This window comes from Streptopelia decaocto, assembly GCF_964273445.1.
Source record: "Streptopelia decaocto genome assembly, contig: HAP1_SCAFFOLD_178, whole genome shotgun sequence".
In the NCBI taxonomy this organism is placed as follows: Eukaryota; Metazoa; Chordata; class Aves; order Columbiformes; family Columbidae; genus Streptopelia; species Streptopelia decaocto.
The window spans coordinates 90,307-105,790 of NW_028116306.1; the positions used below are offsets into that span (position 1 = coordinate 90,307).

Consider the following 15,484-nt stretch of genomic DNA (forward strand, 5'->3'; position numbering starts at 1 on the left):
TGCCATGAGGGACGGCTGTACTGTCCCCAGTCCCGTGGAGCCTCAATGGAGGAGTCGTGGCTCATGCTCAGGCAACAGGCTCTGCTCTGCCAGACAGAGGCAGCACAACAACAGAAGCTGCTTCCCTCTTGCCTGCACCCTGCCTGACACTGGCAGTTACGCAGCCTCGAGAGCAGTAACGGTGCAGCTGCAGGAACATCCCCTGTGAGAGCAGAGCTCCCTCCACCCACACCCTGCCCCACTACCTGATCTCCAGCACCAGGTCCAGGAAAGGGTCAGAGGTCTCCCAGATGCTCTTGCACACTGAGAACTTCACTGCAAAAGCAAGAGCAGTAAGCACACCCTGGCACAACACCTGCACCCAACACCACCCCAGCACAGCACAGGCAGCTGCCGTCTTCCCCCTCTCCAGCTTTGGGCTCTGGGATGTCGGCACCAGGATTCACAGTGTGCAATTCCACTGTGTGCTGGGACAGCAAGTGCTGGTACATAACTGCCAACATGGGCTACTCAGCTGGGGGCAAAGAGCTGGGGGCCCCCAGCCAACAGCTTTTTTCATCACTACAACACACACCACAACCCACAGGAACCACAAGACTGACCAGCTGCACCTCTGGGTAAGTCACACACACTCAGCAGTTTTCCCAAAAGGTTTTTACTGCAAGGCTCTCAGGGTAACCGCTGCCCTGAGAGTCACAGGCCCAGGACCTGGCAGCCAGCGCTCAACACAGAACCACAGGGATCCGCCAAAGATCTGGTGAACCAGCATGGTGGCCTGGGTCTGGTGATCCAACCTGGAGACAGCAGCACCAGAGCTCACACTGCCCCTCCGCAATGGCCACCCCTGTCACCCACCGCTGTGTCCTCAGGATCCAAACCCATCCCAGTGGCAGCTCCTCTCTCCCTTTCCATCAGGAGCATCTTGCCAACATTTATCCAGCACTTGCTGTGGCCACTGACCAGGCCTGGAGCTGTCAGGAGAAAGGACTCCCTGGAGCTCACCCAGCTCTAAACTCAGCCCCAACCTGCTGCTGGCTCGGCAGCCGGCACTGCGAGCAGCGCAGAGATGGAGCAGTTGGCAAAGAGCTTTGCAAGGCAGAGCCCTCTGGGGCACAGCACTGAGCCGGACCCACTTCCCCTCTGCGTGACCGAGCGTCAGCCAAGAAAGTAGAAAGCTAAATTTCAGAGGAACAGAAAATTAACATGTAAACGCTCACTTGTTCCAAGGTCGTACCTGTGGGATCGCCCTGAGGCTCACAGACAGACTCAAGTTCAAGAAGTCAAGTAGCCGCTGCCTACAGGGACGGCTGGAATCAAGGAGAAAGGAAAAGCGTTTCCATTTCACGTTGTGATCTACCTTGTCCTCAGTGACCTGCAGTGCCTGGACGGGGGTCAGGCAACAACATGGGGCCCAGACGCATGCTGAAATTTCCAAAGCTGCAGAGGGGCTGCAGATCCCTTGGCTGGGACCTGGCAGCTTCCAAACTACTGTGTCCAGGCCACATGCAACACCCCTCAAGAACCAGATGGACAAACATGGGGGCTCTCAGGGCCTTCTGACCAGGAAACCTCTCACACACACAAAACGAAAGCATGGAGCACCAGGGCAAAAAATGATCATCCATGTTTCTTCTAGCAAAGAGCCTGCTGGCTACTGCAAGACTCAACTATTGCAGGAAAATGTTAACAAATAATAAACCAAATATTAGCAAATGCAAAAGGCCAGTGACCAATGAAGACTGAACACTTACCCCTGGGATTGCCCCCAGGCTCAGGAACAGGATTACACCAAGAGGCTTGATCACCATGGACTGCAGGAACCAAACAGGGAGTCAAACATGGGTGAGGAGCTTCCATGGCATGTTGTGATCTCCTTCTTCCTCAGTCACCTGCAGTGATGGGAGGGGGTGAGATAATGACACAAGACACATACAAAGGTGTACGTTCCCACAGCTAGAAATGGAACATGGGTGACCTTTTTGCTGAGACCTAGCAGGTTTTCAGGCAAATAGTATTTATGACCTGTCTGTGTAACACCACCAAGGCACAAAAAGCTTTTGAAAAGCCTCTGAGATGATCTTGGGTACAATCACACATGAATAACCTATTAAAATATGAGAGTTTATTCCCTCAAGCAGACAGACAGTGACAACTTACCTCTGGGACAGCCCAAGGCTCATAACCAGGATCCAGCTGAGAAGCTCGATCACCTCTGCCAATGCCATGCCCTGGAGTCAAGCACAGATCAGAGAGGTTTCCAGGCTCACAGAGCAATACTCCTGCATTTCGAGTAAAAGAGGACATAAAGAAGAGAGAAAAAACAAAACAAAACACAGCACAACATATTTAGGACAACAATGCCCATATATTGCAGAGAAATAGCCCTATTTAGGGAGAAAACTGGAAAAATGACTAAATACTCCAAATATTTGGGGGCTAAATTGGCCAATACAGGCAAAAGATTCTGAGTATTTGGGCAAAAAGTGGCCAAAAGAGGCAAAAACCTCCACATTTGGGAGCAAAACTGCTGGCAAAGGTAAAAATATTCTGTATTTGGGAACACGGCACCTCCATTAGGGGAAAAAAAGGGCAAAAGCACCTGAGCATATCGGGTAAAAAGTGCCAGAAAAACCAAAGCACCACTAGATTTGGATCAAAACTGGCCAAAAAGGGGTATAACATCCCCAGATTTGGAGTGAAATTGGACCAGAAAGTCAAAGTATGCCCAGATTTGAGTAAAAAACAGCCAAAAGTGGCCCAAACACCCCCAGATTTGGGTATAAACTGGACTGCAAAGACAAAGAACTCCCAGATCTAGGCAGAAACGACCCCAAAGGGCACAAATGTGCCCAGATTTAGCTCAAAACTGGCCCAAAGGGCCAAAGCAATCCCAGCTTTGATTTGAAACAGGCCCAAAGGCTCAAAGCGTGCCCTGGGATGGGGCTGTGTGGCACGAGGCTGGGGGGCAGGGAGGGCCCCACAGGGACTCAGTGCTGGTTTCTGCCACTGTGCCACCACTCCCAGCCCCTACTTGCCCAGAACTTGCCCCTGAAGCAGCCGCAGCCCCTCTCCCCTCCCTGCGGGGCGTCTGCCCCCTGCCCACACCCTGGTGCTGCCTGGCTCGCCCTGCCCGGCCCAGCCCAGCTGCTCTCCCGGCCCCAGCACCATCCCTGGCCCCACTGCTGCCCTGCTGAGCTGCTCGGGGCTGGTGCTGCCCCTGCCTGCCCACCTGCTCCCTGCGCTCGGCTGGAGCAGCCTGGGCGTCCCGGGCTGGCAGGGACACCAGGAGGAGGAGGAGGGTGAGGACCATGGCCCCACGCTCGCACCATGATGCTGCTGCTGCCAAGACACAGCACAGCACGTCACCGTGGGGCTGTGACCTCATAGTCACATTGGAATCACCACATCTACACACTACTGCATGGCCTTGTTCTACACGAGCATGGAAGGAACAGAAGTGGAGAAGGGTGCACCTATTTGGGAGGCAGCGCTGCCTATGGGAGTGCACAGGCTCTCACTTCTTGCTTCCCAGAAATCAATCAATCAATCAATCAATACCAAAAGCTCCATATTAAGAGTAAATTAAAAAAAAAAAAAAGCCAACTTCAAGGGTCTTTACTTGTAACTATTTTTGTCAGGCAGCTCTCTAGGAAGAAATGAGCTTTTCCTGCTAGTTTTGCCACAGCTTCAATGCCTTTAAAGCCACCACTTCTTACCTCTGCTGCTCCAACACAGCCTCACAGCCCAGCAAAATCATAGTGCAGGCAGAAACCTTCACCATACAAAGAGAGAGAGTCAGGAATACGTTACTCTCAAAAAACAGACACTGTCAACCACTCTTTATTTCGCTTACCAAATTCAGACAGTGTAAGAAAACAACAAGGAAGCGAGATTCTTATTTTATGGACCCCATTATATGGACCATTCAACATCAAGTCCAACCAGAGTCTGAACCTCCAAATAAGAAATATCATCTTAAAATTTCTAGGAAAATGAAGGGCTTTCAAGTGGCAAGACCATAAAATGTTCATAAAAGCACTGCTATGCAAGTCCACATCCCTGATCACAGACCACCTGCCCTGGTACATAAGGCAGTGATGTTCTCAGCTGATTCGCAGTCACTGACATCTGGAAAACAGCACAAAGTCTCAATTCTTTAGTGCCAAACATGTAGTTCAGAACTGAAACAGGCAAGAAAACCATCTACAGTCAGTCTGGTTTCATTCGAGGACATCAGGACAAGTTGAGTTCACATTCACCAGGAATCACAGCAGGTCCCACCCGTCCCTGCAGACCCCAACACCGCTCCTGTGCAGGATCCCGAGGAGCAGTAAGCACAGAACAAGAAACCTCCCTTCCAAAGAAGCCCCACAGTTGCTCTTCCAACAAGCTGCATAAGCAGCAGCTGAGAACAACCTCTGCTGTAGCTGCACCCAGCTCTGCTGTCTGCACAGGGAGACCGGCTCCTAAATGATCCCCAGCCCTACAGACACAGATCTTCCCCAGGGCAGGGGTGAGGAAACACCAGAGTGCACAGACACCTGGTCATTCAGTTGAAGCTGCTGGGGAGAAGGACAGAGGACTAGAAAGAGACAAATGAGACAAGAGAGAAGACAGAGGAGCTGAGAGAGAAAGAAACACACAGGGACAAGGATGGAGAGATGGAGAGATCAAGGCAAAAAGGGACAAGGAGCCGTGATGAGACAGGGAGGAAGAAACAGCAGGGCTGAGGAGCAGGACAGAGGGATGGGGAGGGGGGAGGAGGAGAAGCAGGAAGGGGGTAGAGAAAGACAGGGAGGGGGATGTACAGATGGAGAGACAAAAAGAAAGACTGAGAAATAAAGCAAAGTTCGGATCAAAATGAAGAGACTGGAAAAGGGAAACATGCAGCAATGAGCTGGAGGAAGAGGAATAGAGGGCTGAGGAGCAGGAAAGAGGAAGAGAAGACAAAGAAAAGGCAGAGCCAGCTGGACAGGGGTGATATAGTGAGAAAGGATGGGACTGGGAACAGGAAAGGAAGACAGAAAGAAAACCAGGACAGAAAGATATCAAGAAGGAAAAGGGGCAGTAATCTGGACAGAGATGGAGAAAGAAGAACAGGGAAAGGGAAGACAGGCAGAAAGACAGAGAGGGAGCAGGAGAGACAAACAACAATAAGGGTTGGGGGCAGGATAGAGATTGGGGAAAAAATCCTGGGGTGGGCAGCAAGATGGAGAGGGAGTGAAAAAGAAGAGGGGCAGGAATAAGCGCAGGGAGCAGGACAGAGGGATACAGTGAGAAATGATGGGGCACGGAGCAGGACAGAGCAACAGACAAGAATGACAACAAAGAGAAACCAGGGATGATGAGAACACAGAGGAATGGAGACGGAGAGGGAGATATGAGAAACCCTGCACAGAGATTCAGAAGGGTGGAGGAATAGGGGAGGAAGCAGCAGAGGGACAGAGAGAGAAGAGATGAAGAGAAAGAAGGACACAGCAGGAAAGAGGAGGGAGCAGGGAGGGACTGGGACACAAAACAGGGTGAAATGTCCCCAAGGGCCCAGGACTCACCGCACTTCCTGCTCTCTGCACTGCCAGGCAAGCTGTGGAGTTCAGGCACTTCTGTCTGTCTGTCTTCTCCTCTCCTCCTATTCTGTAGCTCCAGTCGCTCGCCCATCCTGCACCTAAGAGAACACATCGGTGTTCTACAGCTCTTACACCACGAGGCTTCCCGGATACACCCCACACACACACACTCTACAGCCGTACAGTAATTTTCCTCACTGACACAGACCCTGCGGGGCACGTTTGTGATCTGCTCTGCTGAGGCTGCTCACAGGGACTCTTCCTCACCCAGAGGGGCAGCTGTCTCTGTGCAGCTGCAGCAGCAGCTGTGGGGATCCCCTGCACTTCACCCTCCAGCTGCTTCCCCTTCTCCTGCTCTCTCCAGCTCCAGCCCCAGCAGCTCCTCTCCACCAAGTGCCCCCTGCCCCCTCCCCCGCCCAGGAGAACAAGCCCAGAGCAGCCCACGCACACCTGAGCCAGAGGCAGCAACAACAGCCCCAGGGCCCCAGAGGGAGGAAAAAGGGCCCCAGGGCTGGGCCGGGGCTGCTCAGCCTTGGGGCAGCTCCACGGCCGCCATGGCAAAACTCACCCTGGCCGCCTGCACAGCAACCACCTGGGCTGTGCCACCATTGGTCGGGAGGGCTGTCAGTCTCCTCCCTTGAGCTGATCCTGCAGCTGATTGGCTGCCTGGGCTGTGACTCTCCCCTGGTTTGGGGCCCACCCTGCCCTGAGGCGATGCTTTCTCTGATTGGCTGCCTGAGGGGTCACTCCCTCCATAGTGTCTGCCTTCCCTGAGGCACTGTTTCCTCTGATTGGCTGTCTGGGATTTCCCACTTGCTCTCCCCACCAAATGATTGGTCAGACTGTTTGTCAATCATCCATGTGCCGCACTCCCACCAGGTGTGATTGTTGCGCCAGCACAGCCTGCCCCTGATCACTGCCCAGTTTGTCCCACTGTCACCAACTGTCCTGCAGGTCTCAAAGCTTGATTGGCTGCTTACATTTCAATCACATGACTTGCCCTGCCTCCTCAAATGTGATTGGCTGCATTTCATCCACTGACTGTCCACAGACTTCCGGGCGGTTGTTGCCGGGCAGCGAGCTCCACCTGAAAATGAGGCTGTGGGCCCTGAGCAAAGGCCATGGGTGATGAAAGACACGTGGGGACCCTAAACATGAGGATTTGGCCCCAGGAAGGAGGCTCTGGGCACTCAGAAGGACGGGCAGATGCTACAGATGGTGCTTTAGACCCTGACCACGAGGGGACCCTCTTGGTTCCCACCCGAGCTGGGTTTGGTGCCCGTGACCCCACGTTCCAGTGTCTGCTGTGCTGTCTGACCACATGGGCCTCTTGTCCTGCCAAACTTCTGCTGCAAATCCTGCTGTAGGAAACAATCGCCTCGCCAAGAGAAGAGCCCGGGCAGGATCTCTCAGCAAAGTGTATTTTATAAACCATTTGGCAAGACCAGGTGTTCTACCCAAAGACAGGCACAGGGAATAGGACAAAACCCCCCGCTTACATATCCACCGATCCAGCTGCACATCCCTCCCCTGCTCCCCGTCGGCTGGTTCTGCAGGGTTACAGACTACCCACTGCTTGCCTCAGTCTACCTGTCTCATTCATCTAACTCTAACAACCCTCTAACCTTACTGATTTATTCAAAATATGGATTCCTGGCTCTTTGGTTACCCTTCCCCCTAGATTAACTTTTAAAATACAGTAATCAGTTTGGATTCTGGGATTATTTCAAATGGACTTTGTTTTACGTTACGGATTCGTAGGCTGATGTCTCTGAGTCCTTCCCCTGCTGGGGTCAGGTGCCAGATCAGTTCCAAAAACAACATTCCCCCTTCCAATGGCTCCTTACAACTCCACATTGAAACAGAAGAGACGTCAAGATGGGCACACACAACACACAGCTCCCAAAACCCACCACAGAGACTTCTCAGAATGGGGATTTCTCCAATTGCCTCAAAACCCACAGAGAAGCAAACATCCCATAAATGAGACACACGAGGCCACCAAGAGTTTGTTTTTAACCGTGTCTTTGGCTTTTCTGCCCTCTGGTGCCCAGTGAGTGTTTCTGAGCAGCGATCCCAGCCGTAGCACGCAGGTTCAGCTCTTCCTCCAGGGCCTGTGGGCAGGCGGGCCGGCCGGCAGAGCTGCCCGTGGCTCTGGAAGGGCTCTCTGAGCTCTTCCTGCCACAGGCAGCACTGGCTGCTGGTGCACTTGGGGCAGCTTGGTCCCTGCTGGGGCAGCTTTGCTGCTTCCTGGACTCTTCCTCCTCCTCTTCCTCCTCTCCAGCATCACAGGCGTCAGATGCTGTGTCCTCCCTCATCCAGGCTGCAATCTGTCCCCGTCACCACCAACCGCTTTCCTCATCTGCATCTCCAGGGCACTGAAGCCTTCCTGCTCGTCCTCCTCCTCTGTGCTGAGGGGTCACAGTCCGTGATCTCCACAAATTGCCTGTGGAGATCATAGCGGCGCCGCGGGGATCTGCTCCGCTCCCTCTGCCTCAGCTGGGCCTGCCCCCGAGCAGCTGTGGGTGCAGAACGACACTGGGAGCTGCCGCTGGAGGGCCCTGGAGCTGCATCATGCCTTAGGGCTCGGTCACACCGTGGAGGACTTGTTCTCCAGCTCCTCGTCCTCCTTGCTGAGCGATGCTGGTCTGTGATCTCCAGAACCCGGCTGCGGAGATCATAGTCCCGCCGTGGGGATCTGCTCCGATCTCTCCGCCTTGGCCGGGTTTGCCCCTGAGCAGCTCTGGTGGCAGGAAGAGACTGGGAGCTGCTGGTGGAGGACACTGGAGGTGCTGGTGCAGGCTGGGCGCTGCCATCGGAGGGTCTTGGAGCTGCCTCGTCCCTGTGAGTGGGATCACAGCTCAGGGGACTGGTTCTCCCCCTCCTCCTGTCTGAGTGTTCGTAGTCCCCGGTCTCCACAACCCAGCTGCGGAGATCCTTGCCCCAGTGCGGGGATCTGCTCCTGGGCCTCTCCCTGGCACCGTTCTCCTGGCAGTGGGCAGAAGGGCTGAATCCCTGCTCCTCTTTGCTGCTGTCCTCTCGTGCAGAGTGGAGCACACGCCTACGGGGGTGACAGCGCAGTGGGCACGCAGCTTTCCTTCTGAACACCAGCCTGAGAAAGCCGTGGAAGAAGTGACGCAAGCAGGAGCCCACGGAGGAGCTGCTGTTGATCCTGGCTGGCCAGACGGGGCACGGCCAGCCTGCAGCTGCCTCCTGCGCTCTTGCCCGGCTTTGCTGGCTGGTGATGGTTGGTGCGGATGAGCTGCTGTCCTCTGGAGAGTCCTCCATGCCCCCCACCATGTCCTGCAAAGAGAGCTGTGAGAAGCTCCTGCCCTTTCCTCCTGACCGGACCCACCAGTGGAGAACCCCCAGAAGCTGTGAGGGGACAGCTAAGGGCCTCTCAAAGGCTCCTGGAGGCTGCAGAGGGGCCAGGGAGGACAAATGGGATGGATCCAGGTGGATGCTGGGCGTGGGAGCCGTGCTGCAACTGTGCAGAAAGCTGCCGCGTGGGAGGGAAAAGAGAGCGCTGCCAAGATTCCCAAAAGAAACCCGCTGTCCATCTGGTGCCCTGACCACCTCCTCACAGCCGCCTTAGTCCTATGGGGCAGATGCTGTGTTCCCACAGAACGCACCTGCTTGCTGCCGGCCGCCCACTGACTGAGGAGGGAACGGGCTTCTGGTGGTGCTGGTGAGGAAGAAGCCCTTTGTCCAACTTCCAAATCAGAGCACCTGGGGAAAAAAAGAGGGATCTTTGTTGAGGGCTGTTCTTGCAGCCTCCTCTGAGTTCCGGCATTTTCTTGGAACAGTTTATATGACAGGAAGAAGATGCAACTAAGACCACAAATGGGAAATGTGGTTGGGCTGAACAATGCAGGTGGTAATTGTCTGCTATGACAGAAACGCTCAGGAGGATGAGAAGAAAAATAGCAAAGCCAGGAAAAGGAAATGTGTTCTGAACACAGTTTAAACTTGTGATTACCTGATGTAAAACAGTAAATAGGCTTGCTGCCTGAGGACTGTGTCACTGTTGCAAAGATTCACAGTCTCATCATTCATGTGGTACCACAGTCCATCACTGGCCTGCAAAGAAAAGCGTCGATATCTGGAGATGAATGGCACGGCTTCTCCACAAAACACAGGCCAAAAACTGCCAAACCAGAAGTGTTCAAAACATATGCATTCCAGCCCCTGAGGAAACCTTCTCCCCTCAAATCCTTGGCTGTCAGTAACACGGCCAGGAAAGTCAGTTTTCCCCAGGATACATTTTTCCTTTGTTCAGAAGGAAGTCGCTTTTCACCTTTATGTAGCAGAAGTAGTGTCCTGCACGGCAGCTGTCACCTTCATGCACCAGGACGGCGTATAATGAGTAGAGGAGCGGTTCTCCGGCTGCCTGAGACGTGTACGGGCGAAGATCCAGGTACTGGGGATACTCCACAACCTACGGAGAGACCAGGAGGGCTCAGCAATGACCCTGGAACACTTCAGGACACAGCAATATGTCATGAGTTGGGTGGCAGGAAACTCATCTGGACCAAAGCAGCTCTGTGGGAGCAGAGGACACATTTGTCTTCCCACAGGAACTGTCCCCAGAAGGGAACATGAAAATCTCAACATGAGCAGCTTGCGACAGAGCGTCCAGCTTTGGGAAACCCGCTCCAGGAAGAGCACGTTGCACTCCAGTTGTGCACACACCTTGCTGATCTTGTCGCCGGTGAAGGCTTCAAACCTCTTCAGACACACCGTGAGAACCTTGGGCGCGCCATGGACTGTGAACCTCTTGGAGGCGGCAGTCGTCTTGTCACACCTTGAAAGCCAGGACAGAGCCAAGGGCTGAAACACACCATTTTTTCCCCCAAAGGCCAGACAGCCTTTCCTGTCTCACACATCCCTGTGCTCTTTTAAGGCTATTCAGTACCATAATGCCATGTTTAAAAACCTGTGTCTCATTACTGTGCCTTAATCCAATGTGAAAAGCTGACTTCTGCTCAATGACACCTTCGCACAGGATCCAGTATGAATACATCATCAATAATAGCCTTACTTGCTACATTTAAAGCAGTTTTCACCATCCAGGTGCTCAGGTTTCACAAAGTCTTCCAGAGCTGCGGTGACAGATGTGGCTGCCTGGAGGAGTGAGAAGGGAGAGCCCTGAGCTCTGGGAAATTCCCACACCCAAACAGTTACGAGGAGTTTACGCAAAAAAAACAGCTTGATGACGCTGAGGACACCCACTGTGAACCCGCAAGCAGTGCCCAGGAGGCAGAAAGAGGGTGTGATGCTGAACATCTCCCTCATTTCTCAGGGATTCCTAGGGTTCTCCACCTCTTTGTGGCACTGCACAGTTCAGCTACGATGGTATGGGTGTCACCAGTGATGGAAACAACACCCCCACGAGCCTGGGAGCCAGACAGGTGTTGAGGGAGGGCAAGGGAAGAAGGAGGAGGGTACGTCACAGTGCAGAGAGGGGCACGTGTGCCTGTCCAGCTGAAACCAGCACCATGACCCCTGCCATGGCCTCTGCAGAACACAGTCCATTCCACCTCCTGCCCACCACCAACCTCTCTTGTCAGATACAGTCTTAAGCCAACTGTGTGGAATCTGGAAAGCTACAGGGGCCTTGGGACATCTTGAAGCACAATTACAAACTCTCTTACTTTGATATCCAGAGGAACATCCAGGAAGGCCTCGTAGGAATCGGACACCGCTTGGCAGCTCCAGCATGTGACTGGAAGGCAGATGGAAATGCTCAGCAACAGGGGAAGTCGACTGACTGTGCCGGGTTACCCTCTTCACACCCACTGCACCAATCACACCATCGGCTGTTGTTGCAGGCAGACAGGAGGGCACAGACAATTCCAAGGAGAGCAATAGCTGTGGAAAAGTACCTCTGGATCTCAGAAAGCCCCCAAAGATCTGATGGACGATGGTAGTGGCTTGAGAGGAGATGTCCAAGCTGCAAACCAACGGGAAGGTGGAGTTATCTCCTCCCAGAGTCTGGCTTTGTCTGAAAGCCCTGGGCATAGTTCTCCTTGAGGGGAGGACATCAAGGACTCCAAAGGGCTTGGGAACAAAGGGCTTGGGCAATTTGCTTGCTTACTCTCTGTTTCCTCTCAGACAAGCTCTCTGCATGGCATCCACGATGCAGCGTAAGAACTCGTGGGCATCCTCCTGCCTGCCATGCTCGAAATTTTCTCCTATTTCTAAGAAAGAAGAAGTTACTAGTTCTCTCCTACAAGAATGGCATCAATCATGTCACAGCACCTGCACGGACTCACGTGTGAGAACATCGACGACAGCCCAAGGCTCGATGGCACTGGCTGAGGAATGCAGGACCTGTTGAACGTGCTCTTCCATCCTGCACATCACGCAGAAGATTTTCCGGCGACCTGGAGAGGGAGGGAGGAATGGGAGAGGGAAGCTCCTGAGGTTTGCAAAATATCCACAGCGATGGGAAACCTAATGGAGGTCTTGCAGTTTAAGAATTCTCCATTCCTCCCAAGGTGCCCAAGTCCCAACAAGCCCGGGACATTTTAATGCACAGAAAACTTTCTTCAGAGGGATGCTGAACTGACGGAAGCTTTCTGTGCAATAAGCAAAGGAGTTTAACTTGCAGGAACAGGGACCAAGAGCCTGGGATAGAAAGAGGTGCCTTTCTGAAGATGAACACATCCAGATACAACAAGCTGCTTCTAGGCTTGAGTGTTCCGAGAACACCAACTCAGGGAGCTGACAAAGGAGGGCCACTTTTCTCCTAGATCGGCTTCCAGATTCTGGAAGCCCTTGGGCCCTGCTCAACAGATGTACAAGGAATGTTGCCAAAAGTACTCACAGGCCCGGCTGTGCTCCCCAGAGAGCAGGTAGTCGGCCAGAGGCGGGGTGTAGGTCAGGCACTGCAGGACGGAGTTGAGGAAGCACGTGTTGCCCAGGTTGTGCAGTCCTGCTCCAGCTCTCTGGCTGTGCTGCCAGGCCATGCAAATCTTCTCTGGGGGAAAGAGGATCCTCTGCGGCGGAGCCATTCCCTCAGCAACGACTGCCAAGAAACCACATTGGAAGAGAGATGAGTCCATGTTCTTGCACAGAAGCAGATTTAAAAGTTGAGTTCTGTACAGGAGCACCCAGGAAAACAAGCTCTAAGCTCCCACACAGAAAAACTGGGGGAAGCCTAACACTGCTCTTGAAAGTTCCTGGTCAAGGAGCAGTTTTGGAAAACAGCATGTTCCCCTGCTCACTTTGCCAAAAGTGCAACAACTCTACACTCTGACTTCTGTGCCCTGAGCAACCTTCCTTTCCCTCTGGAGTCTTGACCTGGATCATCCCCCGGCACAGTCTCCCCGTGCATGTCAGGGCTGGAGGGTGCCCGGCAGACGGGCTGCGATGCTGGAGCCAGGCAGGACGGGGAAAGCGCCCAGTGCAGCGGGTGAGGAACTCGCTTCAGACGGGCAGGAAAGGTCCCCGTCCCACAGCACGGCTGCCTCCTGCCTGCCCAGCTGCCTCTCGCTGCCCGTGCCCTGCAGCAGGAGCTGGGTCCCCTCTGCCAGCAGAGGCTGTGCTGGGGCCGGCTCCCAGCTCCGAGCAGCCCTGGGCTTCAGGCAGCATCCTGGCCAACACCTGTGGAACCCCCCTGCCAGCGTGCAGGGAAACGTGGTCCTGGTGTTGAGCAGGGAGCGCTCGCTGGCCCCCGCCCTGCCCAGACAATCAGGGCCCCTCACTCACCCATCTCCAGGTCCTGGGCCATGCACAGCTCCTGGGGCTCTGCTGGAGAGCTGCTCTCCTGGGGAGCCCTGTCCTCCTCCAGGGCCACCACGGGGCAGGTGAGGTGTTTGTCTGCCATCTCGTGGGTTTGGGGAAAGAGGTATGGGTGAGGAATTGGGAAGACTTGGTGAAACACCACGAGTCTGCCAAGGGCAGCCGGGAAAGACGTGGGCTGCACTTGGGGAGTCCTCAGCACAAGTCTGCCGGGGGCAGAGGGGAGTCTGCCAGGGGCAGCTGAAGTGAGGGTATGGTTGGACTCGATGATCTTAAAGGTTCGCTTCCAACCAAAAGGATTCTCTAAATCTCAAACTCAATGAAAGACGTGGGCTACGCTCGGGGGCTCTCGCCAGCTCCGTGCTCGCACCCTGTCTCGTCACCGTCCTGCCGGACAGTGTGGGCTGGGGCTGCAGCTGCGCTGAGCACAGGCAGGGCAGTGGGTGTCACCATGTGAGGTCACAAAGGGCCCCACTGTGACCCTGCGCCTGGGGAGCGAGGGGCAGCATGTCCCGTTGGGAGGAACAGGCCAGTTCAGCCCTGGGCACGTGGGTGCTCTCAGGTGTCTCCAGGTCCCCCTTTGCCCTCATGTCCCCTTGGGACTGCCCTGTTGCCCTGTGGTATGTTCCAGAGCCCCATGTTCACCTGGCTGGCTGATCTGAACAGCAGTGAAGCTGCTCCTTTAGTGGGTTTGTAGAGATTTCTAGGGAATTCCAAGGGTGGGCAGCAGAGGGGATGGGCTTTGTGTGCTGTCTCACCGCTTACAGAAGCTCTCAGTGGCTTGAGGATAAACTGACCATATAACCAAGTGACAAACTGTTGGAGCGGGCAGAGCACAAAAGGAGGAAGCCAGGTGGTGGGGGGTGAAAAAGGTGGAAAGGCTGAGGTACTAAATGCCTTCTTCACCTCAGTCTTTAACAGTCAGAACAGTTGTGCTCCAGGTACCCGGCCCCTGGAAGCAGAAGACAGACATGAGGAGCAGAGTGAAGCCCCAATGATCCAAGGGGAAATGGTTGGCAACCTGCTACACCACTTGGAAACCCACAAGTCTGTGGGGCCAGATGGGATACACCCGAGGGTTCTGAGGGAACTGGCGGAGGGGATCACTGAGCCACTTTCCATTATTTACCTGCAGGAGGACAAGAGACACAGAATATCGCTGCTTTCCCTTATTAAATTCATCAGTGGCCACACAGTGACTTTGTTTCTCGTTTAACTGTTCCTGCAGTAGTAACAGCTCATTATGGGGCCCTTGAATTGCCTTACAGGTCTGGGCTGAGTTTTGATCTGGACTGTTGCTGTGCTTGGCGGCTGCTGTCCTTGCAGACCAGATGAACTCACTTCTGCCACCCTGCCTGGCAGTTCATTCCATCCGCGTCACAGCTCTGTCTGCAGCACTGACAGCTCCAGCTCCCCCAGTCAGGTCCCTGGCTGAGGACATTTCCTCACATCTGGGCTGAACCACCCCAGCTGTGGCACCAGCCCAGCTCTGACCTGCCACAAGAAACCTGGTACCAAGTGTCCAAGAGCCCATGTGTGCAAAGGCTTTGCTGCAGAGCACAGACATGACATGGCCAAAGATTGATGAATGTCTCTCTAGACCTAGGAGTATAAAACCAGGATAAAATGCATGAACTCATTCAACTGAAGATATTCCTCCTTCAGCTTGGAGGAATTAGATCCTTTGCTGTAATCTTCCTGGTGTCCTGTCTAATGATGGGACAAGAAAAGTTGATTCTCATAGTAATTCATTGTTTAATACAAAGACGACAATGATGTGTCTCTGAAGAGGAGAGAAAATCAACATCACTGATTAATTGAGGTTGTTTGAAAGGATGTGCTCCTAGAGCCCCAGGGACACCTGGAGGAGTCCAGAGGGGACAGAGAAAGGGATATCGTGGGCTGCTCCTGTGCTGCTGAGCTGGGCTGGGCTCCTGGGACACAGGGAGCTCATGGCAGCGGCAGCGCTGCAGAGAGACAGCTCTGCCCAGGAGCAGCTCCTCTGCAAAGCGCAGCAGGGCTGAGGGCTCTGCCTGCAGCACCGAGGGCACAGGAGCCAGGCATAGAGAGGGGAAAGGCAATGTGGGGGGTTGGTTGCTGAGGGCTCACTGAGAGACAAATCTTCACAGTTCTAACACGGTAAGTCTCTGGCTGTAGGACAATGCAGCTGC

General features: G+C 54.1%; 1 protein-coding gene across 1 annotated transcript; it reads right to left on the minus strand.

The window, feature by feature from the left end:
- Positions 1 to 241: 241 nt before the first annotated feature.
- LOC309452244 (ubiquitin carboxyl-terminal hydrolase 42-like) lies at positions 242 to 12,583 on the minus strand (the record flags this gene model as incomplete). The annotated part of the gene is made up of 13 exons (XM_082076915.1): positions 242 to 315; positions 709 to 794; positions 2,158 to 2,228; positions 9,200 to 9,296; positions 9,547 to 9,647; positions 9,865 to 10,005; positions 10,260 to 10,371; positions 10,609 to 10,691; positions 11,222 to 11,292; positions 11,453 to 11,520; positions 11,665 to 11,767; positions 11,843 to 11,953; positions 12,397 to 12,583. The coding sequence occupies 13 exons, from the start codon at positions 12,581 to 12,583 to the stop codon at positions 242 to 244; spliced, it is 1,305 nt and encodes a 434-aa protein (XP_081933041.1).
- Between the last annotated feature and the right edge of the window lie 2,901 nt (positions 12,584 to 15,484).